The sequence below is a fragment of the Panthera tigris genome, chromosome C2, assembly GCF_018350195.1.
Source record: "Panthera tigris isolate Pti1 chromosome C2, P.tigris_Pti1_mat1.1, whole genome shotgun sequence".
In the NCBI taxonomy this organism is placed as follows: Eukaryota; Metazoa; Chordata; class Mammalia; order Carnivora; family Felidae; genus Panthera; species Panthera tigris.
Window position 1 is genome coordinate 15,009,140 of NC_056668.1, and position 24,164 is coordinate 15,033,303.

At 41.6% G+C, this 24,164-nt stretch overlaps 1 protein-coding gene across 8 annotated transcripts in view; it reads left to right on the plus strand.

The window, feature by feature from the left end:
• Nucleotides 1–15,854: 15,854 nt before the first annotated feature.
• GRIK1 (glutamate ionotropic receptor kainate type subunit 1) overlaps nt 15,855–24,164 on the plus strand; it is a 369,367-nt gene continuing 361,057 nt past the window's right edge. For all 8 annotated transcript variants that reach the window (XM_042956726.1, XM_042956729.1, XM_042956727.1 and 5 more), the window contains exon 1: nt 15,855–15,972. In XM_042956726.1, the coding sequence (XP_042812660.1) occupies nt 15,855–15,972 (118 nt within the window). The remainder of the gene's footprint in view (nt 15,973–24,164) is intronic.

The window sequence follows — 24,164 nt, forward strand, 5'->3', positions numbered from 1 at the left end:
ATGAGTATAACTTGGGCATCAAACATGAATAAGACAAGCAAGAATATCTGAAATTGTAGGGCAGAATGTGGTTTCAGGAGTGAGATGGATAGAGAAAGTATAAAGACTACCTTAATTGCTAATTTTTATTTTACTTTGAAATAATGCACGCATTTGATTTAACTAAGTAGTTTATGACCATACATGTTGCTTCACTTTTGAATCATATCCGTCTTCTCAATTACTCAGAAGAGAAAGCCATCATATCTTGTTCAGAATAGAAACACACTGGTAGAGAGAAAGACAGATACCATAAGTTTTCACTCTTATGTGGATCCTGAGAAACTTACCAGAAGATCATGGGCAAGGGGAAGGAAAATAAAAAAAAAAAAAATTAAAAAAAGGTTAGAGAGGGAGGGAGCCAAAACACAAGAGACTCTTAAAAACTGAGAACAAACTGAGGGTTGATGGGGGGGTGGGAGGGAAGGGAGGGTGGGTGATGGGCATTGAGGAGGGCACCTGTTGGGATGAGCACTGGGTGTTGTATGGAAACCAATCTGACAATGAATTTCATATTTAAAAAAAAGAAAACCACTGGTAAATCACTGGATTGATGAATAAAACCATAAGTTATGAAGAGGCACAATGTAGTTGAAGTCACAGACCAGCAGAGTAAGCCTATGATTTAGAACAAAAATACTGATGCCTCTTAGTGACTCCATTTCCTCTTTCACCAACTAGGAAGAATATAATCTATTTTAAAAAATGTTTTAAATGACGATTCAGGGTTTGGGGTGGAACTGCCTGGATTTTAGATCCCTTGTGTAGCATTGAGCAGAAGGGTTAAGCCGTGAGGAACTCATTTCAATCATTTGCCTCTTACCATCGAGGTAGCTCGGTAAGACCATAAAGGAGAACTTCCCTGATTCTGTAGGCACGGGCAGACACGGAAGTGGCATCATCGAGGTGATTCCAGAAGAGAAAAGCGAAGCCACGGTGCGTGCTTTGTAGGTTCCTTCCCCAACATCCAGGGTAGACTTCTGTCTCTACTCCTGTCTGGGGTGCAGGGACCATGCCATGGAGGATTTTCCGTGGCTGTTGAGGGAGGCTCTGTAACCCATATTTTGACCTTCTCCGCCTTTTCATGGTGTTCACCAGACAGGAACATATGGCTCCAAATGTCTGTGGCAGTTGTGTAGAGGGCACCCCAGAAAAAGTTGCTTTACGTGGAGAATATGTTTTTAAGGGGGGAGGGGATACAGAATGCAATGACTTGGCCACTGGAGAGCAGAGGGCTGTGATACTTCCGATTGTCTCTGATGGTCATTAGAGAAGAAAAACAGAGAGAGTTAAAATATTGATAATGTCTACTGCCGTGAGGGAAAAAATAGTCCCATTGACTATTGTAGAACTATTCAATGACAAAAATCAATATGACTCTAAGATTTGCAGTTGCCTGTCTAAGTCATTTTATAGAATGCAGGAATTTTATAATAGTAATTCACAAAGGGCTTTCGCTTCGAGGATTTTGAAAGAAACAGAGAATCAGTTGACAAACTGATACGGCTTCCTGTGCGAATTTTCAGCTCAATAATGTGGACTGTGGTGGGAGGACACTTGTTTACCTTGACCGGGGATAAATATCCATCGAACTGGGCTCTTATCTGTTTTCTTCTCATTATGTAGCAAGCTTTTAGAGATCACTTCATCTGCCCCACATACAGGAGTTGCACAGAGGTAATGCATTTCTGTTTTCACTCATTTGGGAGTTAGTGGCTTTTTATGAGTGAGGTCACCCTGCTCTCACCTTGCTATTATGCTGCAGATGATTCAAAGGCAATTAGTACACAGACTTCGGGATGCTTCCAAAACTGACTGGCCCTGGATAAACTCAGGGCACTTTAATCAAGTGATGTCTCACAACACGCCTGACTCCCACGCTGAGGGTTTACGTTATCTTCCTGAAGTAGGAGATCACTTCAGGAGATCCTGAAGTAGGAGTACGGCAAGATCACTTGCCGTAAAGAAACAGACTATCGGACAGGATTCTTGTGACTGTGCTCTACGTTGCTGGGACCAGAACACCGAGGATAAGATTAATAACCCAACGCTCAAAACTTGTCATTATCCAGTAATTATGAGCCAGCTTAAAAAAAAAATAGCCAGGTAGGTCAAACGTCTCAATACGTCGAAAAATGGCTAGAGAAATATACTCCTATGTCCCCTCAGATGCAAGCAGAGACAAGAATTTAATTGTTAGGAGTTAATTTGGGACACGATTCCAGGAAAGATCAATAAAGGACTGGGGGTATAAGACAGGGAACCAGAAGCCAATAAAAGATGTACCGCCTCCTAGCAGGTTATCACTGCAGGCACGTGGAACAGAATCCCTTTGGGGAAGGAATGTGGGGAGAAAACGTAGAACACACCTCAGAGTTCCCTCAACTAAGGGCGGCTGCTTCCAAGGGCATCGGCTCTCTGGCACTGAGCACAGGCCAATCTTCCAAAGTCGAAAAGAAAGGAGAAAAGAAAAACAGCCCTCAGGAGGAGTCACAGCTGTTCGCAGGAAGCCCCGCTCCCATGCAGGGGTAACCGCTGAGAGCGTACGGGTGGGGTGTTGAGAGCATCTGTTCTCGCAACTTAGACTAAAAGCTATAAAATAAGTGTTTCTGGATAAAGGTGAAGGATGGAACACGTTTCATCCAGAAATCTCATTAAAGCTAAATGGGCACCAGGAGGGAATACAGTCATGAAGGAGTGGAAATCTACCTGGCCAACTCGAGAATGCCAGATCTGAAGCTAGCACTGCCAAAAAGGAAGTGCCAGTCTGCTCTTCAGGGCAGGTGGACTCAGAGGGGAGAGCCTGGTGCCCCCTCCCCCCAGGGCCCTGGAACCAGGATTGCTGGAAGCCTGTTTAAGAAGCAGTTTTATCCACACCACTGGATAACTTCCTCTCCCCACCACCCTCACGTAAAATGGGAGGCATATTCTCGGGAGAGGTCAAAACGGAGGCTCTCTGGACAGGAGGATGTCAGACTGAGCTAAAGTCATAAGTACAGCCCGAATTGGAGGATTAAAAAAACACAGACGCAAACAGAAGTTGAAGCGACCAGCTGTGTTCTTTCAGTGGCTTCCCCATCCATAGGCAGACTGTTACTGTCAAGAAAGGGCACCAGAAGGAGGTGCAAATTGGTGCAGCCCCCAAGGAAAACAGTATGGAGATTTGCTGAAAATATTAAAAAATAGAATGACCCTCTGATCCAGTAATTCTACTACTGGGTATTCACCCAAAGAATATGAAAACGCTAAGTGGAAAAGATACAGACACCCCTGTGTTTATTGGAGCATTATTTACAGCGGCCAAGGGAAGCAACCCAAGTGTCCATCAGTAGATTAATGGATAAAGAAGATATGAGGAGCACCTTGCTCACTTAGTCAGTAGAGCATCTGACTCTTGATCTTGGGGTCATGAGTTCAAGCCCCACATTGGTCATGGAGCCTACTTAAGAAAAAAAAAAGAAGAAGAAGGTGCAGTAGATATAGATATAGATATAGATATAGATATAGATATAGATATATAGATATAGATATATATAAAATGGAATAGTAATCAGCCATAAAAAAGAATGAAAATCTAGAACTTACAATGCTCCATGACATAGGTCAATCAGAAAGACAAATATCATATGATTTCACTCGTATGTGGAATTTAGCAAATAAAACAGACCAACAAAGAGAAAAGAGACAAACAGCAACAACAACATCAAAACAGACTCATGAATACAGAGGATGAACAGATGTATACCAGAGGGGAATGGGTCAAATAGATGAAGGAGATTAAGAGTACACGTATTATTGTGATAAGCACTGAGTAATATATAGAATTGTTGACACGTTGTATTGTACACCTGAAAGTAATATAACATTACCTGAAATATCTTACCTGAAAGTAATATAACACTCTACATTAGTGTTATTGGAATTTTTTAAAAATTAAATGAATTGAAATGGAAAAAAAAGGAAAAGAAAAAAAAAGAAAGGCCACCAGAGGAGTCTTCTCTTAGGAATGTAATCAACCCAAGAGAAAACTCTTAAACATACTCATAAACTCTTAAATATATTGACATCAGAGATTCTCTGATGCCATACCATGTTATTCTTTAACAAAGCTTAGAACCCAAAGGTCCTACCTACTTTTACTCAGATATTACAACCAATATTCTGGTCCCTTTTCCTTAAACATGAACAGTCATAGGATATTTGAGAACATTTCCACTGTGGAAGTTGGAGTCTAAAAAACACAGAAAAAAAGCATCTTGAAATTAAGAGAGACTATTTAGAGGGGATTATTCCCCCCAATAATACCATCAGAGGGTTAAAAAAAAGGATATTTCATCTATGAAAAAAAGGTACTTTTAAAAATTCAGAGAGAAAAAATCACTCAGAATACAAAAATATGGTGGCATAAGCAAAAGAAATCATAGAATGACTGAAATATAAAGTTGAGAAAATGCCCCAGAAGGTTATACAAGTTGACAAAGAGAGGCATTAATGAAACAGGTACAATATCTGGATAAACAGGATTTCAGAAAAGAAGATCCTGCAAGCACTTTTGCTAGGAAAGTTACTCGACTATGTGTTGAGAAAATGAAGAGAGAAAAAGAGACAGAGACACATAGAAAAAGAAACAAGAAGAAAGAAAAGGAAGAGGACAGGAATGAATAGGATTTAAAGCTAAAACTAAAACAAAAACATAAGAGATGAAATATAGAAAAGAGGAAAAGAATCTCCAAGATGATGATGAAGGTGGCATTCCCTCCAGGAGGGACAGTTACCTGCATGTAGATGCCACCCCCCTGCCCCGTCCTGTTGAAAGTAGTGTTAATTCAAGAGATGGCCATGTAGATGGCTGTCATCATCTCTTCTGATATTTTATTGCTCTTTTAATTTAACATAAAAGAGTTTCTTGAGCAGTTGTTCTACCAAAAGAGAGAGAGACATAAAGAGAGAAAGAGAGAGAGGACAGAGAGAGAGAGAGAGAGAATAAACCAAGGACTACATGTATGTAATGAAAAATTTGGCCTTGCCTATAGAGAGATCTGGCTTTTGCCCTGGGTTTGGGGAGGCCGTCTGTGTTACATCCAATAGTCATGTCTCTATTTAGGGAAGAAACTGTCCATACCTGATAATCTTAGGGTAGAGGCTGGCCATGGCAGAAAGACCAACCATATGATTTGGAAGTGGGGGATTTGGCTTACATGGTATCACATGATCTGGAGAGTGAATTCACCCATGTGGATCATCACCGAACTAACCGATCATGCCTATGTTATAATGCCTCGATAAAAACTCATGACACTGGAACTCAGGTGAGCTTCCCTGACTGGCAATATGCCATGCATATTGTCACATGTTGATGCCAAGGGAGTAACACATCCTAACTCCAGGGGGAGAGGACAGTAGAAGCTTTGCATTTGGAACCCTCCCAGGCTCTGCCACATGTGTCTCTTCTTTGATTTTAATCTACATCCTTTCCCTATAATAAACCATAGCCATGAGTAGAATAGCTTTTCGTAAGTTGTGTGAGCTTTTCTAGCAAATAATTGAGCTTGAGGGTGATTTGGGGAATCCCTCAAACCTACGGGTGGTATCGGAAGTGAGGGAAGTCTGGAGAACTGTGTTCTCAAACCTGACAATTTGGCAAACTCCAGGCACACGAGCTCCAGGAAACAGAGAAGACATTCCAGGAAAGGAAAGACAGGAATAACCTAGATTTCCTTCCTAGACAGGGAGGAAAAGTGCCAAAATGACAGCCACATTGAAGGCCAAGAGCGCCCAGAACAAAGAGCAGGGAAATGAAGGTTTCCATGGAAGATGTCTCCAAGGGAAAATAAAGAACAAGGACATTTGTGAAAATTGGATAGGCAGGTTACTGGAATCTATGGAAAGGAGAAGATACAAAGAAATCAAACCAATAAAAAACAAAAACCAGAACAGAAAAACCAGACAAGTAGGGAAAACAAAAAGTCAGAGGAAAATGTAATCGAAGCTTACTATCATGCTCAACTGTGTAGAGTTGGGACTATAAGCCCCAAATAGTGATTGAATCTAAAATGTTAAAACATTAAGAAGAGGAGAAAGGAAAGCTAATGGGAGGAGGGTGTTAAAGAGTGAACATTTCATACACCGTGACAGGATGATAGATAACACCTCAAACTGATGAGGCCAGCGAGGATGAGGGATATATATTAGGTAGAAATATGGGATGTGTAAATGCTGGACAAAATAGCTGAACAAGTGGGACAGGCGGAGCTTGGAAAGCTGTTGTATTGTTTTCATTTAGTACTCTCTAACTTTTCCCAGTATATACATGCATTTCTTTGATAAATAAACATAATAGTTTAAAAATACACGACATTTCCAGGAGGAGATTATGAGGAGAGAAAGTAAGCCAAGGTGTCTTAATTAGAAACTTGGTTTAATTTATATGATTTAAATATGAAGGAGCTTAGTGTGTTTTGATGTGAGGAGATGTAAATCGGAAATCCATAAGGAAGGGTGGGCTGAATAAAAATTAGAATGTTCTAACAGTTATGAGCTCCAATTCAGCTTTTCAAAGGCAATCACTAGAGGGGCACCTGGGTGGGTCAGTGGGTTAAGCTTCCAGACTTCAGCTCAGGTCAGGATCTCAAGGCTCCTGCGTCTGGCTCTGCACTGACAGTTCAGAGCCTGGAGCCTGCTTTGGATTCTGTGTCTCCCTCCTCTCTGCCCCTCCCCCCCTTGCACTCTCTCTCTCTCTCTCTCTCTCAAAAAAAAAATAAACACTTAAAAAAATAAAAAGGCAATTACTAGCTCTCTAGCGTACATTCTTTAAGATTTCTGTGCACTTATTTAATCATTCCAAAACGGAAATAATTTGGGTTTATGAGATTGCTGAAAATAATGATTATTAAAGCATAACGGGAAAGCAAACTTCTAGCAAACTCTGCGTACATGAGTTATGTGCACAAGGTATGCCATTTTATACCTTCTTTCCTGAACTGAGATTTCTTGTCATGCCTTACAGACCTTTTGACATCCCCAGCTGTCAAACCCAATCAATTTGTACAGATGAATTGAGGTCTGATTATGTAGCAAGAATTGGGAAAGGTACTGAATGTTCCCAGAACCCTAACACTGCACGCAGAGATCCTGCTCTCCTGGCACTTGCAACCTATAAGGGCACAGAAACACAAACAGATGAGTAAATCGTTAAAATGGGTGACAAATGCTGAGAAAGAGAAGTACAAGGTGCTATAAAAGAATCAAATGGGTGGATATATTTTTCACTGTGAATCCAAGGAAAGGTTCTCTGAGTAATGAGATGTGAGGCATGAATAATCCTTCATCAGGAAAAGTGTGAAGACAAGTATATTCAAGGTTGGGGCTCCTGGGTGGCCGAGTAGGTTGAGCGTCCGACTTTGGCTCAGGTCACGATCTCATGGTTCATGAGTTCAAGCCCCGCATCGGCCTCACTGCTCTCCGCACAGAGCTTGCTTCCGATCCTCTGTTCCCCTCTCTTTGCCCCTCTCCCGCTTGCACTCTCTCAAAAAAAAATGAATAAATAAATAAACATTTAAAAAAGAAACTAAGAAAAGAGTATTCAAGGTGCTGAGAGAAGCTTGGGGAACAATGCTTTATGAAATGAAGATGTGGGCATGAGTGAGGGCCAATGCAGGACTAAGGCAACAGGATCCAAGCAAGAAAGTTCTGTACAATATGGTTGGGAAGGAGGGATGGGGAGGTTCGCCAGAGGCAAACACAAGGGAAAGGCGATACGTGGTTCTGGTGGTGAGGATTCCGTCTTACAAAGCAAGAACTGGTAACTAATGGGTATAGGTAAGAAAGGAAGAAGCCAGACTCAAAGGTTTCCTATCACCTTGGGAAAAAATTCTCAGATCTTCAAGAAGTTGGTAAAATCTGAGCTCTGCTCACATTCCTCATCTTCTCTGGTGCCCCTCTCTCTCCAGCTCACATCTGCCCACTCAGGCCTTATTTCATACCTTGATTGGAGGGCACCTGGGTGGCTCAGTTGGTTAAGCATCTGACTTCAGCTCAGGTTATGATCTCACAGTTCGTGGGTTCGAGCCCCGCATCAGGCTCTGTGCTGACAGCTCAGCGTCTGGAGCCTGCTTCGGATTCTGTGTCTCCCTCTCTCTCTGCCCCTCCCCTGCTTTCTCTCTGTCCCTCTCTCAAAAATAAATAAGCATTAAACACACACACACACACACACACACACACACACATTTATATGGTCAGGAGCTTCCCACAACAGAGCCTTCTCTCTGCCTGACATGTTCTCCTTCTCCTTCAGTAAGCCAGCTACTCTTATAAGGCAACCTTACTTCCTTCCTTAGGTCTTTCTTAAGGTCCTACTCCAAAGCAAGTTCCTCTTTTCAAATCTATCCCGTCCTTTTGCTTTCCTTCATGAAACCTACATTCTGTCTGGGTGACTAAGTGTCTTCTTCTGTAAAATGAGAGGATTACTGTTAGTGACCTCCTCAAAGGGTCATTCATGGTGACTCTTAACTGTAAATCACAAAAAGTAGTGCCTAGCATATAGTAAGGGCTTAGTAAATGCTAGCCATCATTTGAAAGAATCCAGGTACAAAAGAATATATATTATATTTGTATTAACTCTCAAAACAGGCAAAACTAGTCTCTGCCATTGAAAAGTCAAGATAGAAGTGACATGGGGGAAGGGGTGGGTAGTGGCTGAGAGATGCCATAAATGTTCTGATAGTGATTCATTTCTTGTTTGGGTTGTTGATTACAGGAGGGTGTTCACTTTGTGATAATTCATTCTTGAGCTCTGCGCTTAGGATTTGTATACACTTTGTACTTGAAAAAGTTTTAAAAGTCACCTATTATTATCCTCATGGACATAATTTGTAACGCTGTATTTATTTGCAGAACTGTTTACTTGACTAATAGGCCACGAAGGAAAGAACCAAATCTATCCACTGTGTCTCTAACCCCTAGGATAGTACTTAAAACAAAACGTAAGCCTTCTAAGTCACTCTTCTTTTCAAAACCATCAGTGACTTCCCATTTCATTCAGACTAAAAATCAAATCCCTTACAACAGCCTGTAAGTCCTTAGTGCTAAATACCTATTTGTCTCTCTGAATCATCCTTACTGCTTCTGTCATATACACTCAGGACTTTCCAGACACATTAAAACAAGATAGAGTTGGGGGGGGGAAGAAAAAGAGCTAGATACAGTTGGTAGTTGTATGACTTTGTGAAGGTACTAAATGTCAATGAACTATTCATTTTTAAATAGTTAATTTTATGTAAATTTTACCTCCACGTAAAAAAATGTGGGTGCTCTAGAACCAGACCAGGGCTTTTACAAAGCCCTTCTTTGTAAAAAAAAAAAAAATGTATTTCAGAGCTGGAAGGAGAAATGGAGAACATTAGTCCCCATTGACTTTTAGACATTAGCCCACCCACTTCATGTTTTGGTTGAGACCTAAGGAGGTTGTGTCGCTTGACCAAGAGCAAGATGTGATTAGTGATCAGGTGAGGGTTGGAACCCAGGTCTCCTGACAACTGAGTACCCAACCTGGATCTTTTCTTCTTTACCCCTAGAGGAATCTCACTTATGTCTGGAGGTAACGAAAGACCAATTTGGTTCAGACCTTACACCTGACTGAATTTCATTATACTCTCAGGTTGTTACAATAAGATATAAAAATATGAATAAATAAGATATTTTTGTTTTCCTTCCAGAAATTTCACTAGAGTTGCTTTCCACAGTGCTTTCACAGATGGGCTGGTGTTAGTATAAAAACCGTAGTAAAACTGTTCAGGTGTGTGTAATGATAGCCAAGGTACTAAAAAATGAAATGTTAAAAGAAACCCTTACTCCATTTTGCATTTTACTGAAATTTGAAGAAACACATGTAAGGTTATATTCCAGTTTTGCTAGGCAAGTGCACTACATTAACATCCTAAATGTAACACTAAGCATAAACTGATCCACGTAGGAGATTTGAAAGAAACCAAAAGAGAAATTTGTCTCATTATCCAGTTCAATCTTACAAATATGCACTTAGGGATTGCAGGTTGTATGGCTTATGAGATATCGATTCATTCATTCATTCATTCATTCATTTAATGAGCATTTATCAAGTTCCCCCTAAGTGCTAGGCAAGTGCAAGGTGCTATCGTTTTACGTAAAAAAGAGTAGTCTGCCATCATTGAGTTTGTAATAAGTAAATAAACAGTTGGTCATGACCATGAGGGAACTAAGGAGGCCATTGTGAGGAAAATTAATGGGAGCAGCTAATTTAGATAAGATACATAGAATGGATAGAGAGAGGCAAATGTGGGGGTGAATCTGGGTGACTCAGAAGGTTAAGCATCCGACTTCAGCTCAGGTCATGATCTCACAGTTCGTGGCTTCAAGCCCCGTGTCGGGCTCTGTGTTGACAGCTCAGAGCCTGGAACCTACTTCAGATTCTGTGTCTCCTCTCTCTCTGCCCCTCCCCTGCTTGTGCTCTCTCTCTCTCTCTCTCAAACATAAATAAGCATAAAAAGAAAACCAAACAAACAAAAGAGGCAATGTGGGGAGAGCAACAATGAAAAGTCTACCGTAACAGACCAGAGGGGGGATCATGGTGATTTGGACTAGTACAATAGTCCCAACCTGGGGTGATTTTGTACTTCAGAAGACATTTGGCAATGTCTGTAGACATTTTTTGTTTGTTACAACTTGGGAGGAAGGTACTACTGACATCTAGTGGATAGAGTCCAGGGAACTTGCAAAACATCCTGCAATGCACAGGACAGCCTCCACGACAAATTTTCTGGCCCAGATATCACAAGTTTTGAGGTTGAGGTCACCCAAGCGAGTATGGTAGCCAAAGAGCTGCAGAGAAAAAGATTCAAGAAATGTTTTGGAAGTAAAACCAATATAGTGTATGAAAATGAACTGGATATAGGGAAAGTGTAGGGGAGAACTCAAGAATGATGTCCTGAGTTTCCAGTTGTAATAGCCCAATGGAAGGTAGTATGCATATGGATATGAGAACTTTTGGAAGAGGACTTGGGGTGGTGCAGTGCTATGGCACAGAATCAAGAGCTGGACAAGCTGGGGCAGAAATAATAATTAGAATTGGCTGTATGAACCTGGAATTCAGAGGCAAGATCTGAACACAAGATACAATTTGGGAATCTTTGGCTGACAGGCATTTAACGTCTTGGAAACACACGACATCGCCTAGGGAAAACGTATAGACAAAGAAATAGCTACAAATGAGGATGTTGATCCTAAATCAGCTACTCATTCCTAGGAGGCTCTAAAAGCCACTTGATCTTTTACTTTCAGTGCCCTGGGTAACATGATAAGTATACTCAAGTATACTCACTACATTTTGAAAGCACAGTTATAAAACATCTGGGTTCCTCAGTTTATTTTAAGCTATTTTTCTTTGTATCTAGTTATCTTCTTTTGTTGTATCTAATTATCTTCTAAAAATTAAGTAATTTTAAATGGATTAATATCTAAGTATGCCATCAGCTCTCATAGGAAGCACAATGTTGTTCACTACTGTTCTGCTCATTATTAACCACACTATATTGATTTAAGCTTAACGTTTGGGGAATGGGGAAAAGACAGTATGCATTCAATGGGGCATTTTTATTCTCAAGAGGGCACTATAAAAATGTGAATCAAAAGTGATTACCATAGTCATTTTGAGCAAAAAATAACTAGACGCATATATACACAAAATACAATCCTTCTCAAAAGCACAAAACAAATTAACAGCAGCTGCTGAGCAGTCATGAGTAACTCAACACCATGAGCCTGTGTACATGAGCAGTGAAGGGAAGCATTTTAACAAGGAAATAAATTTCAGTTTTAAGCTTTACAGAATTTTACAAATGATACAGAAAAGTAACTTAAGTGTGTCACGTATCCTTTAAAAACCTATTTTAGGAAATGCAATCTTTCTAAGAGCTCTACCAATCAAAAAGGAACTGTAACAAAAATAATAAAAGTAATAAAATTTCCTTAAATAGTATTGGACCAAATCCTATGACCATGCTGTTAATTGAATCACTATTATTAACGCATTTCCCACCAGACAAGTTGGTCTCTGCCATGTGAGGCATATTTAAACTCGAAAGGTATGTATAGATTCCTTTAACCAAAAAAGTAATTACCACAAATGAACTAATCATGCTGAGTAACAAGGGCTTTGGAAAATACATTATAAGCAGTACTTAATATAATCTTCCAATGGCCCTATCGTGTTATTATTTTTTTCATTTTACAAATGAAGATATCAAGTCTTAGAAGGTGTATCAGTCAGTGTAGATTAGGTCATGTTGCAGTAACAAACAGACCCCAAAATCTTTTGTTTTTTAAGTTTATTTATTTATTTTGAGAGAGAGGGAGAGGGAGGGAGGGACAGCGAGGGAGGGAGACAGAGAATTCCAAGCAGACCCCATGCTGTCAGCGCAGACCCTGGTGCAGGGTTCAATCCCATGAACCATGAGATCATGACCTGAGCCAAAATCAAGAGGCAGACACTTAAGAGAGTGAGCCACTCAGGCACCCCAGACCTCAAAGTCTTAATGGGCGTAAAATTGGTTTGTTACTGATTTGTCGCCAGTTTGTTGCTGGTCTGACAACTATTTAGAGTATCTCCTTTTCATAATGTGACTCTGGGATCCAGGCTACTTTTGTCTTGTCCTCTACATCCTGTCGCTTTCAGGGTTACTCTTCCAGGAGAGGAGTGTGCTGAAGGGCCATTGAGGTCTTTCACTGTCTTCTTTTTCACCCAGAAACGCACACACCACTTCCCCTCGCATTTCGTTTCACAAATGGTCCCATGATTACACTTAACTGGAAAGGTACAGACTTTAACGTGCCTGGGGAGAAGAAAAATAAATATAGGTAAGCATTAGCAATCTCTACTACAGGGAGATAAAGTAATTGAACCAAGGCTACAAATCTAGAATTAGGTAAAAGCAGGATTCAAACACTGTTTGGTCAAAAACAGACCTAATTCTACACTTTGGCTTCTCAAGATCTAGGGATGCAACCTTACCGGATGTAGCAAGAAAACAACAGACAACTGCACATCCTTAACACAAATCTTTAGGCTTCAACATAAATCCTCTAGCAATTGTTATATTTATTTCACTAAGAAGCACTTAGTAATCACATATAACCTACTCATTCTTAGAGTTTTGAAGGATCACTCCTTTATCAAGGTCTTCCCAAACTCCTATATGAGGTTAGATTTCTCCTTTTCTTTATGCCCAAAGTACCATTTTTTTTTTTTTGTAACTCATCATACTTCTTTACTAAGAGTTGCATCATAGCAGCAACCATATTCCAGCTGTGTCTCAGGGGCTTGACACAATGCCTCCCACAAAGTAGGCACATAATATGCATTGAATGAACCAGTGAGTGATTGAATGAATAGAGAGTCTGACTCCTTTCTGAAGCAGGCCACACCACTGTTTGACTTTCCTGACTTAGCAATGGCCAGTACCCCCCTCAAAAATTCAGGTGAAATTTACTCTTCTTACAACTTCCATCCAATATTCTTATTTTTCGTATTTCTTTTCACTTAACTAAGACTACTTTCTTTTACCATAAGAGTTCTTCAAATTTCTGAAAATAACCAGCATATGTTTCTAATACTTCCTGGTTTAATTAATCCATGCATGAGATGCAATCCTAAATCCACATCAACCTTTCTTCTTTTTAAATTTTTTTTTAATGTTTATTTTTGAAAGAGAGAGAGAGAGACAGTGTGAGCAGGGAAGGGACAGAGAGAGAGACGGAGATACAGAATCTGAAGCAGGCTCCAGGCTTGAGCTGTCAGTACGGAGCCCCACACAGGGCTTGAACTCATGAACAGTGAGGCCATGACCTGAGCCAAAGTCCGATGCTTAACTGACTGAGCCACCCAGGTGCCCCTAGATGAACCCCTCTTCTTATCTGTGGATGTGTTCTGTTTTGGCAACTCTCATCCCACTACTTGACATAGGAGCTGACTAGCTTCCAGCAGTGGGGTTATAATCAACCTTGGAGGATGGGTGATGCGTTTTGCCCACTATAGGGTCTTTAGTAAAAGGTATGGTTTCTAGGGGCACTGGGTGGCTCAATCGGTTGAGCCTCTAACTCTTGATTTTGGCTCAGGTCATGATCCCAGGGTCTTGGGAAGAAGCCCTGTATTGGGCTGAGCATGGAGCCTGCTTAAGATTCTCTCTCTCTATCCCTCTGTCCCTCTCTCCTACTTGTGCTCTCTCACTTTCTCTCTCCCCCCACCCCCCCAAGAAAAAGTATGCTTCCTGACACCACATACAAGATACTCAGGTATTTGGTGAATGAATGAATGAATGAATGAATGCACCTTAAGATACATTAGGTCTGTTTTGTACTTCTTTCCTATTCTAGGTTGGTTATGTCTGTGGACATGTTTTTCAGATAGACTGACTCCGTTTAGGTCAGTCCTCCAAAATCCATACTTAGGAAAAAAAAAAATCTCTATGAATGTTAATGCACAGCCAGCAAACATTTATATAGAACATTCCCCAGAAAGCTCAAAGGAAATTAAGCCAAAATGATCAAATGCTGATGATTTCCCCAGGGAACTGTCCTTGTCCTTCTACGAGAAATAGTCTCCAAACCTACATTGCTAAAATAGACTGTCTTCCAGCGTTCGAACGTGGCAGTCAAAAGAAATCAAGAAAAGGAGGGGCGCTGGAATCTGCCCCTTTCGCAGTTCTGCATCTGTAAATGGAAGCGAAGCAATTTTACAAGAGATTATCTCCGGTCTGAATAGGAAAGAAACCACTCTAATCTCAGAGTACGGGAGGTCCCCCCGCCCTTCTCCTTCCTCTTCATCCTCGCCGGAGTTAAAATAGCAGCTCTGCTATTCTCTGAGATACTCGCGTCCGAGAAGGCGATTCTCCATCTAGTGATGGGAAGAGTCCTAGTTGGGCATCCCCAAGACCCCCTAACGGGCGCGCAGGGACACTACCAAGAAGGCCTTTCTGCCACTCACAGCGCACGGCGGAAACTGCCTCGGTTCCGACCAGTAGATGAGATTTTCTCGGTCTCGAGTATGCAACGCTCAATCGACTTTCCAAGCAGCACAGCGCAAAGTTGAGGGCAAGGGAAGACTGCGTGCGTGTGTGTGTGTGTGTGTGTGCGCGCGCGTGAGTGAGTGTCTGGATCGCTGGTGTTGGGGCGGGCAGTAAATCAAGGGTGGGGCCAGCGAGGGGAGGAGGAAAGCAAGGACTGAGAGAGGCAAGAGCGTGGCTCCGATCCCAGTTAACCTGCTGGAGCCCATCCAGCCTGCTCAGAGCCCCTGCACCAACTCACCCAGTCCCCTCTCTCCATCCTCCTCCGCCTTCGTTCCCCGTTTCCTCTCCTTCTCTGGCTGCCTCCTCCCCCTACCCCCCGTAACCCCCGCCCCCCGCCCCCCTCCACTATCCATCGGACCGGAGGGCGAATGAGGAAGACGTGCCCGCAAATTGGGACAGCAACTTTCCCCAGCTGGTCTCTGGGCTCCGGGAGCAGAAGCGCGCCGGTCCTCCGCCGTCCGCGGCCCACGAAGGAGGAGCAGCAGCGGTGATGGGCTAGCGGCAGAAGCGAGGAGCCCCGAGCGAGCCCCGCGTCGCCAGCCAGCTCCGCGTTCCCACGCCCGCGCCCTCGAAATCTCTCCGGGGGGGTGGGGGGAGCGCTCAGGGGTGCCGCCGCCGAGCATCCCGGGGAGGATGAGGCAGGGAGCCGGCCCGGGCGCGCTGCATCTCGCGGGCGTGCGGCCGCGGCTGGAGCTCGGCAGGAATTAAGAAGCCGAGAAGATGGAGAGCCGCGCACTCCTCGCCCAGCCCGGGCTCCGGACCAGGGACACCGGCTGGGCGCTCCTCTATTTCCTCTGCTGCGTCCTCCCCCAGACCGCCCCGCAAGTACTCAGGATCGGTGAGTGAGCCCCGGGGAGCGCTCCGGGCCGCCGGCTCGCGGGACGCGGCGGCTCCCTGGGCCGGCGCGAGGGCAGCGGGTCCCGGGGTGGCAGCGCGCGCCGGCGCAAGGGGCAGAGCCCGGGGGTGGCGAGGGCAGCGCGCACGGGAGGCTCCGGGAAAGGGGAAGCCGCGTCACTGCTGCCCTCCCGGCGAGTGCCGGGCTTCCCCGCCAGGGACGGTTGGCGGGTTTTTTCAATCCGGGCTTCGGGAACGCGGGCAGGAGTGCAGGGGGCCAGGCTCTCCGCGGCGGGCACCCCACTCCGGGCGCGGGGCCGCGCGCGGCTGCAGCCAGTTGCTTCGGGCGCGGAGATGCGCTCTCCGGCCGTCTGGGTGGACGTCGGGCGGTCCAGATGCGCAGCCCGGGTCCCTGGCAACCCGGGCGCCGGGTAGTCAAAGGCATGTCCGTATCTCAAGAGTAAAATGTGGGGACCGCGGGGATTTCCCACAGCCGGCTAACCCCGAGCTTCCAAGTTTTCGTCCCCAAGTTGCGTTCTTCTACATGGAGCCTCCAAAGTCTGGAGGGTTCCACCTGTGTGGGGCAGAGCCCGGATCTGGCTCTGTGGCCGAGAGTTCAAGGAGGGGAGAGAACAGTCAGCCAACACCAGGAGCAGGCACCTAAGCGCCCCATTTGATTCCCCAATCTGCCACGCCTGCGGGCCACTGAGAATGATCCAGTCCCCCGTCAAAATAACTCCCTGGAAGACTCTGGACTTCGTTCTCAGGTGGGATAAAAAGAGACTGGGAGGCTGAGTGTAGGAGCCCTGGGGCAGCCTAAAAAAGAGCAAAAGGCAAGGACATTGGAAGGGGGTGGGTACTTTGCTAGGGTGTGGATTCCTAGACCTACAGGCACAGCGCCCACCGCGGTGTAGCGGAGACACTGAGCGATTTCTAGGCTGTTAGGGTGGAGGTGGGGGTGAAAAACCTCTTTGCCTTTAATGTTCTCCCTTCCATACTAAACCCAATCTCTATTCCCTTAGTCTCAGCTTGCCCTCCTCCTTCCCCAATCGGCTATGCCTCTTAGACACACACACAGAGAGCCACAGGTGAAGCTGAGACACCACATGGGCCTCCCAGCTTTTCCAGTCTCCCACTGGAGGTAGCAAGAGTGAAGTCCTGAGTTCTAAGGGTTTCTAATTCACACCCTTTCCAGGAACCCACAGGATCTGCAGGATGTGCACGGAATAGTGTAGAGCATTCCGCCCAGCAACGCCCCTGAGCAGCTGAAATTTCTCAATAACTTTACTGATGCTGGCCTACAATTAGCAAACCTCTTTGCAAAGATTCAGGAACTAGTTCTTGTCACTCACCATGACTATTTTGTTAATATATATATATATATATATATATATATATATGAATTTACTACTATGAAATGCATTTTCTCCAGACATGTGGGATCTAATTTTCAAAAAAGATCCCTAATACTAATTTTTACTGCAGATATATTTTTCTAGATTACAGATAATGATAATGTGCATTTTTGGATAATTTAGACTGTCCATTAAAAGAGTTCTAAAGCATTCATTGTACAAAAAAAAAAAAAATACTACTTGTAACTAAAATACCCTTCACCTGAAGTATGTTGTAGCCTTAATATCCTGTCCTCCCCCCCCCGCCCCCGCCACCATGGATGCAATCAGCCCTCCACAATCCAATAACAAAATTTCTTTGAACAGTACTAAATACATGATGAATGTGTTACAATTTCCAACACCTAATAACTTAATTGGTGTTTTGCTTATGCCTTATATATTTTAAAGGAGACAAATCTAAAAAGTGAGACAGAGACAGAGAGAGAGGGAAATCTTGACATACTAGAACAGGCTATTCCAGCCAATAGCCTTCCTTCCTGTATAACAAACTTAAGGTAGCATTTTCCTCCCCTGCATTCCCTAAATCTAAAGGAATTCCCAGAAGGGGTGGAAAAGGATGTTTTAAAACATATTTGTTCACAGATCTGAGTATTTACAAGCAATTACACTCATCCATTTAAAAGTGGTTTTCAAAGTGAAAACAACCCAACATGATTCACTGACCTTAAAATACATGGTACAGGATAATGAGATTTCCTTTTTCCAAATGGGAGCTGAAATGCATAAAGTAAAATTGCATGGCCTGATGCTGTTTATGTGCAGTACAAATGTCTTACTCCTTCTGGTTCTGAGTGACCTGTGGTTGGTGTAAGCACTACGTGTATGTACCTCAGGACTGTGCTTACTTTTAAGTGGACATTTCAGCACCATGGAAACCAGCCTTAGCTCAGAGGCAACCTGCCTCTCTACAGGGAGTTTCTTATGTCAGCCAAGTCCAACACGGAATACAAAATATCAAAGGAGTTAGGGACTAAGCAAGAGTGTAAAGTGTGTGGGGAGCAGGGAGGGGGGAAGCAAAGAGAAGAATTAAAATGTGTTTTTTTTTTTTATCTCTCATCCTTTTTCTCTTTCCTACAAACCACAAACCATCCAACCAACCAACCAACAAAAAGGGGCTCTTGATTATTGACTTCTGTGTTTTCCAGTAACTTAACATATCCAAAGTAGACCATTAATGTTAGGCGCCTTGCACTGTGCGTATATGAAAAGGCATTTGAATGCTTCAATAAATTAATTGGTGGTCTACTTTTCTTGTGAGTGTCTGCTTAAATTTCAGCTATTGAGGAAAATGAATGAAAGGTATAAACTTTAAGATAAAATTCATGCCTGCTAAATATTAACGAGGTCATTTAGTATGCACATAGGCATGGTTATCACACATACTGTGGCTATCCTTTGAAAAGTTTACAACCTCATGTCACAGATTAGAGACATGAAGGGGGTCCAATGGGATGTAGGTTCCCTAAACATTACCACTACCCTCCAGAGGTTGCCCAGCAACCTGCATCGAAGGGAAATATGGTTAGCTGCTGGGAATTCCCTAGGGGATGCTGGATCATCCTTTCTTCTCTGTATACATATGGTATATGTTAACAACGAGTTAATCTCTGTGTATCTAACCCCCCCCCCCGCCACACACACACACACACACACACACACACACACTTGAGCTTCAGAATCACATGGACAACCAACCTGTACCTAATAGTTACAGCAGGGTCTGGATGACCTTAGTTGACAATGGCACACCTTCATTAGTTGAAATAGAAAAGAGAAGAAAGGAAAGGAAAGGAAAGGAAAGGAAAGGAAAGGAAAAAATTTCTTGGACAGATGCATCATACTTGTAATAATCAAAGCAGAAAGATATATTTATATACTATATTTTTACATATCATGTCAACATACACAAAGAGGTGGGGGTAAAAGCATAGAGTTGAGAATTAAGTGGTGGGAACCAGGCTTTCTGACATGATTTGTTGTCACAAAGCACAAGTTTGGGTCCCCGCTCCAGGACTCAATGGCTATGTCAGCCAGAGTTGTTCAATCTCACCAGGCCTATATTTTGTATCTGAAAAATCCAATTAAACAATTGCAACCTCACAGTGACATTAATAAGAGTACAAAAAACAGAATATAAAAGTGCTCTCAGCAGTATATGCATACATTAATTGTATTATAATTGTTTTGTGGTTTTACTTTTACATTATTATTATTATTGTCATTCTCTTTCTGAACAGACTCAATAGTGAATGTGTTATATTTTTTATTACACATTTACTATTTCTGAGCCCAGATCACTCCTCTGAATTAGCAGTAATGCTGTCCGCCTTTCCTGTGTCATAGGGAGGGGATCAAAGAAACAATTTTTGTGATGTGCAAACAAACCACTAAAAACTATGTTACTATTATGTAATCAAATATGGTAAATAAAGAGAAATATTGTGGAAATTTATATCGATAGCATGGAAAGTTAAATGACAATATAGTTGTCCAGATGATTTTATTTCCTTAAGACAGATCTAAATGGATTTTAATTATCAAGTTGGCCATAACATCATTTTTAAATATTTACCCCTAAGGAGGCCCAAAGCTCCAAACTTTGCTTCGTGTATATTTGTTTGTGTTTTTGCTTGTGAGTGTAGAAAACTCACAACCTCATTCATTAGCCACGAATTCCTTCCTTCTTTTAATATTCATTCTTCACTCAGCAGATCTTTACTGTGTGCTTATTCCTCTACCATGGGCCAGACATAATTCTAGATAGAGGCCGTGTGCACAACAGGGAACAAAACAGATAAACACACCTCCCCCTGGAAGCATATATTCTGATGGTGTATGCTGTATGTAACCGCTGAAGTTTTTCATCAGGACTTCAATGCAGACACGTTTTACTTTTTAATTCCAAATGTTACTCTCGAAGAGTTTTCAATTAATCTTGTGCCATCGATTTATTATATTAAAGGAATTGTCAACATAGAATAAGTTCAAGCCCACAAACGCCCAGAGGACAGAGTGGGTTCATTCTGCCAAACCTAGAACAGAAGCTCTTAGGGAGATCTGTTTGGCCTGAGGTCGATTTCACCCTGACAGAGAGTGTTCCTAACATCAACTTAAGAACTCCATCGGTCCCTGAAAAATCTGAGAGAGAAATGGTCTGAGAGCATGATGAAAAGAGAGTGGCTGATATGAACATATTTCTGCACACATCTCTTACCATATTGTTTTATCTGCATAATTCTTCTTTTCCGTAATATTAATTTTACAAGCCCAGTGTTTATCCTACATAAACCTGAACTGTAGCTACCTTTCCTGTATGGTTTCTAATCACCAGTTTTCAATGAGAAGACCATGACTTGGTAACTTTGCCTAAGTTCAAGTGCTGGGTACTAGAAAGTCCAGAACTTGAAGCTAGCTATTCTGATCTCAACTTTCAAGCTCCTTGCATTAAAGTATGCTGAATTGCGTATGGACTTATCTGTGCAGTTATATAACCATTTAAGCTGAGATCAAACATAGGTGAGCTGTTGTTCTCAGTGACTCAGGGATAACCACATCAATCAAAGTTAGTAATTTATATTTGAGTATATTGTAGGCAGTTAGCAAAGAGAAAAGTTGGCATTGTTATTTGATTCTCCATAATTTCTCTTTAAGAGGGGGTTAAGGAAGGCAATCCAGTTGGAGGGAAAGCCTAGAAAACACACCATTTATAATCAGATTGTTCACTTCATTGAAATGGTTTTGAGGGAGAATTGCTGGAGATAGTCTGGTGGTGGTGATTTCCCATAGCCTCTTAATACCCTTCTGTTGTTCCACTGATAACCATATAATGTAGAAAATATCATCTATGTTCTAGAATTTTCCAGAAGTTGTTTCTCCTAGAAGAAAGACTGGAGACTTCCAGGTAGAAAGGAACTCTCTTTCCTAACTGCCTTTTCCTAATTGGCTGACCTTGAAAAGATTGCTAATGTGGGGAGAATGTTGGGGAGGGGACTGTTTTGTTAGCTAGTGAAGCAGAAATAACCACGGACTCATGGGTTTGTTGCAAAAATGAAATGCGACATCGTATGTAAAATGAACGTCATATGGTAGAGTTGACCAAAGCACTTCCCCGTCTTTCTCCCTGTTAATGAACAGGGAAGGAATTTTGTGCTCTAAAATAATTTATTTGTGTGGCTAAGTATGGAGAAATGCTGTCGCTTAGAGATTCAGGAGACAAGTTTATATTAAAAGCTTTTTGTGATTCTGCACGAAGAAACCTGTTTCTTTTCTTTTCTTTTTCTTTTTTTTTTTTTTTTTTTTTTGACTCCAGCGTTTCGTACATTTTCCTTATCAGGACTCTTAACTTGAATCACAGCTATTAATGTCTCACTGAACATATCTGTTCTCAGAACGTATCTGAGGAAACACTGGCCAATACAATCGCTGAAATTTTCAATGCACACATAACTCACATGACCTCACACCTAGTGCTTCTTCAGGTCTAACTAAAATGCTGTCCACTCTACTTCAGAACTTTTTTACAAAGCTTAAATTGTAAAACTGATCTCTGAACAAGAGGTTAGGGGCAACGACCACTGGGTGGTTGGAAATCCTCACATAGCTTTTGATTCCCCCAAAACTTATCTACTAATTGCTTACTGTAAACCGGAAGCCGGACGGAAAACATAAACAGATGACGAGTTTAGATTTTGTAGTCATATGTATTATACCTGTATCCTTATAATAAAGTAAGCTAGGGAAAAGAAAATGTTATTAAGAAAATAATAAGAGAACATACATTTATAGTACTATACTGTGTTTATGGGGAAAATCTGCATATAAGTAGATTCATGTAGTTCAAACCCATGTAGTTCAAGGGTCAATTTTACATCTAAATGTTTGGATACTTGTTGTTCTTTATTATATCGAAAACATTTTAAAACCACATTACCTATCCTGAAAGGTATGTTATTTTTATTACTGCAAAATGTGATATGGGACAATTTTCCTGATGTTTTTCACTACACTTATTTTTTAACATGGTTTTAAATGGAAAAAATATTAAATTTATAATATATTTTCCAAGACTATAATCTGTAGTAAATTAAAAGTCTATCTTTATTTAAAGTTCAACCTACTTATTTCTTTTTAAATGCATATCTGATTTTTTTCAATGATCAATTTTCATGGAGAAATGAAAATTTCTTTTTAAAGTAAAAAGAAATGTATACCAGCTACATAAACTTTGTAAGTTTGTCTTGATTTACTGCTGAGATCAGGCTGTCATATCAAATTGGAAAAATCTGTAATCTTATTACATCAACATTAGAGTATTAGTAATAATAAATCAAATGGAAAAATGGTTTATCCTGGAGGAGAAAACAAACAAACAGGTAAAAATATTTGATTTTGTATCTATGTGATTTATGAACTACTAAAAAATAAAAATCTTTATCTTCCCCAAATCACTTAAATGATAGTTTATTCTCTTTGTTCTTATAAAAAATTTTAAGGTTTTTTTAAAGCATCTAATTTTGTCTAATGCTATGTTAACATATTTATTAAATTCAATGTAAAATTAGTTAGAAAGCGGAATTAAGAGGCAAGGACATTGATTAAATGAAGAGTACACTCCTACTGACCACAAATCAATCTCACAGAAACACTCTACGATAGTGAAAACACTTTTCTTTAGCCCTCTAAATCCTTCATGTATCAGTTGGTACGTTAGTTGCTAAATACATTTGAAAGATTATCCTGTTTTATGTCTTCTGATGAATTACTAGTTTATTGCTGTCCTGACTTAAGAAAACAAAACACAAAATACAACATACAAAAGTCTATGAGTACTCTTTAAAATTTCTACTGAATAATGTTCCAAAAGGAGCTCAACAATGCAGATTTTTGGACTAGAATTCTATATGTCCGTTTTCATTTCATAGAAATCTAATGATTAATTGTTGTTGTTATCACCAGTTATCAGTTTAGAGACTTGTAATTCATTAGTACTTACTATTTTCCTTTAAAATGCACAATGGAAATTTAATACAATGCGTTACTTATTACACTGAACAAGTCTAAGATTATAGACTATGTTAAGGCTTATTCGACTGATTGAAGCAACCCCAAAATGGGGTGGTGCACACATGCATACATGTCCCAGTTGACAGGGCCTAGAGACAGTGACACCCCGGTAGAAGTGAGCACACCTTGCACCCAGGTACACCTGGAGAAATGGACAATTTGGGGACTGAAGGAGAAATGTACAAGATGAGCCGGAAAAGTATGGGAGCACTCAAAAAAAATCCCATTGATGGGAATATGTTATTTATTTTTAAAATTTTTTTAATGTTTACTTATTTTTGAGAGAGAGAGGGAGAGAGAGAATGAGCAGGGGAGGGGCAGAGAGAGAGGGAGACACAGAATCCAAAACAGGCTCCCGCCCCGAGCTGTCAGCACAGAGCCCGACGTGGGGCTCGAACTCACGGACTGAGAGATCATGCCCTGAGCTGAAGTCGGCCGCTTAACTGACTGAGCCCCCCAGGTGCCCCGATGGGAATATGTTAAAGGGACACAGACACCAAGTACCCGGCTCCCAATGGCCAAAACTGTTACAATTTGAGTCGCAAAATTTTAAAAAGTACTAGATTATAAGCCAAATTATAGAATAAATACCCACGAGTCCATACTGATATAGGTAAATGATTAAATAAATAAATAAATAAGTAGACAAGAAGAGAGAAATCTCCCTACACAGAAGAGCCAGGTGACCAAGGCCAGCATCACAAGTGATGAATTG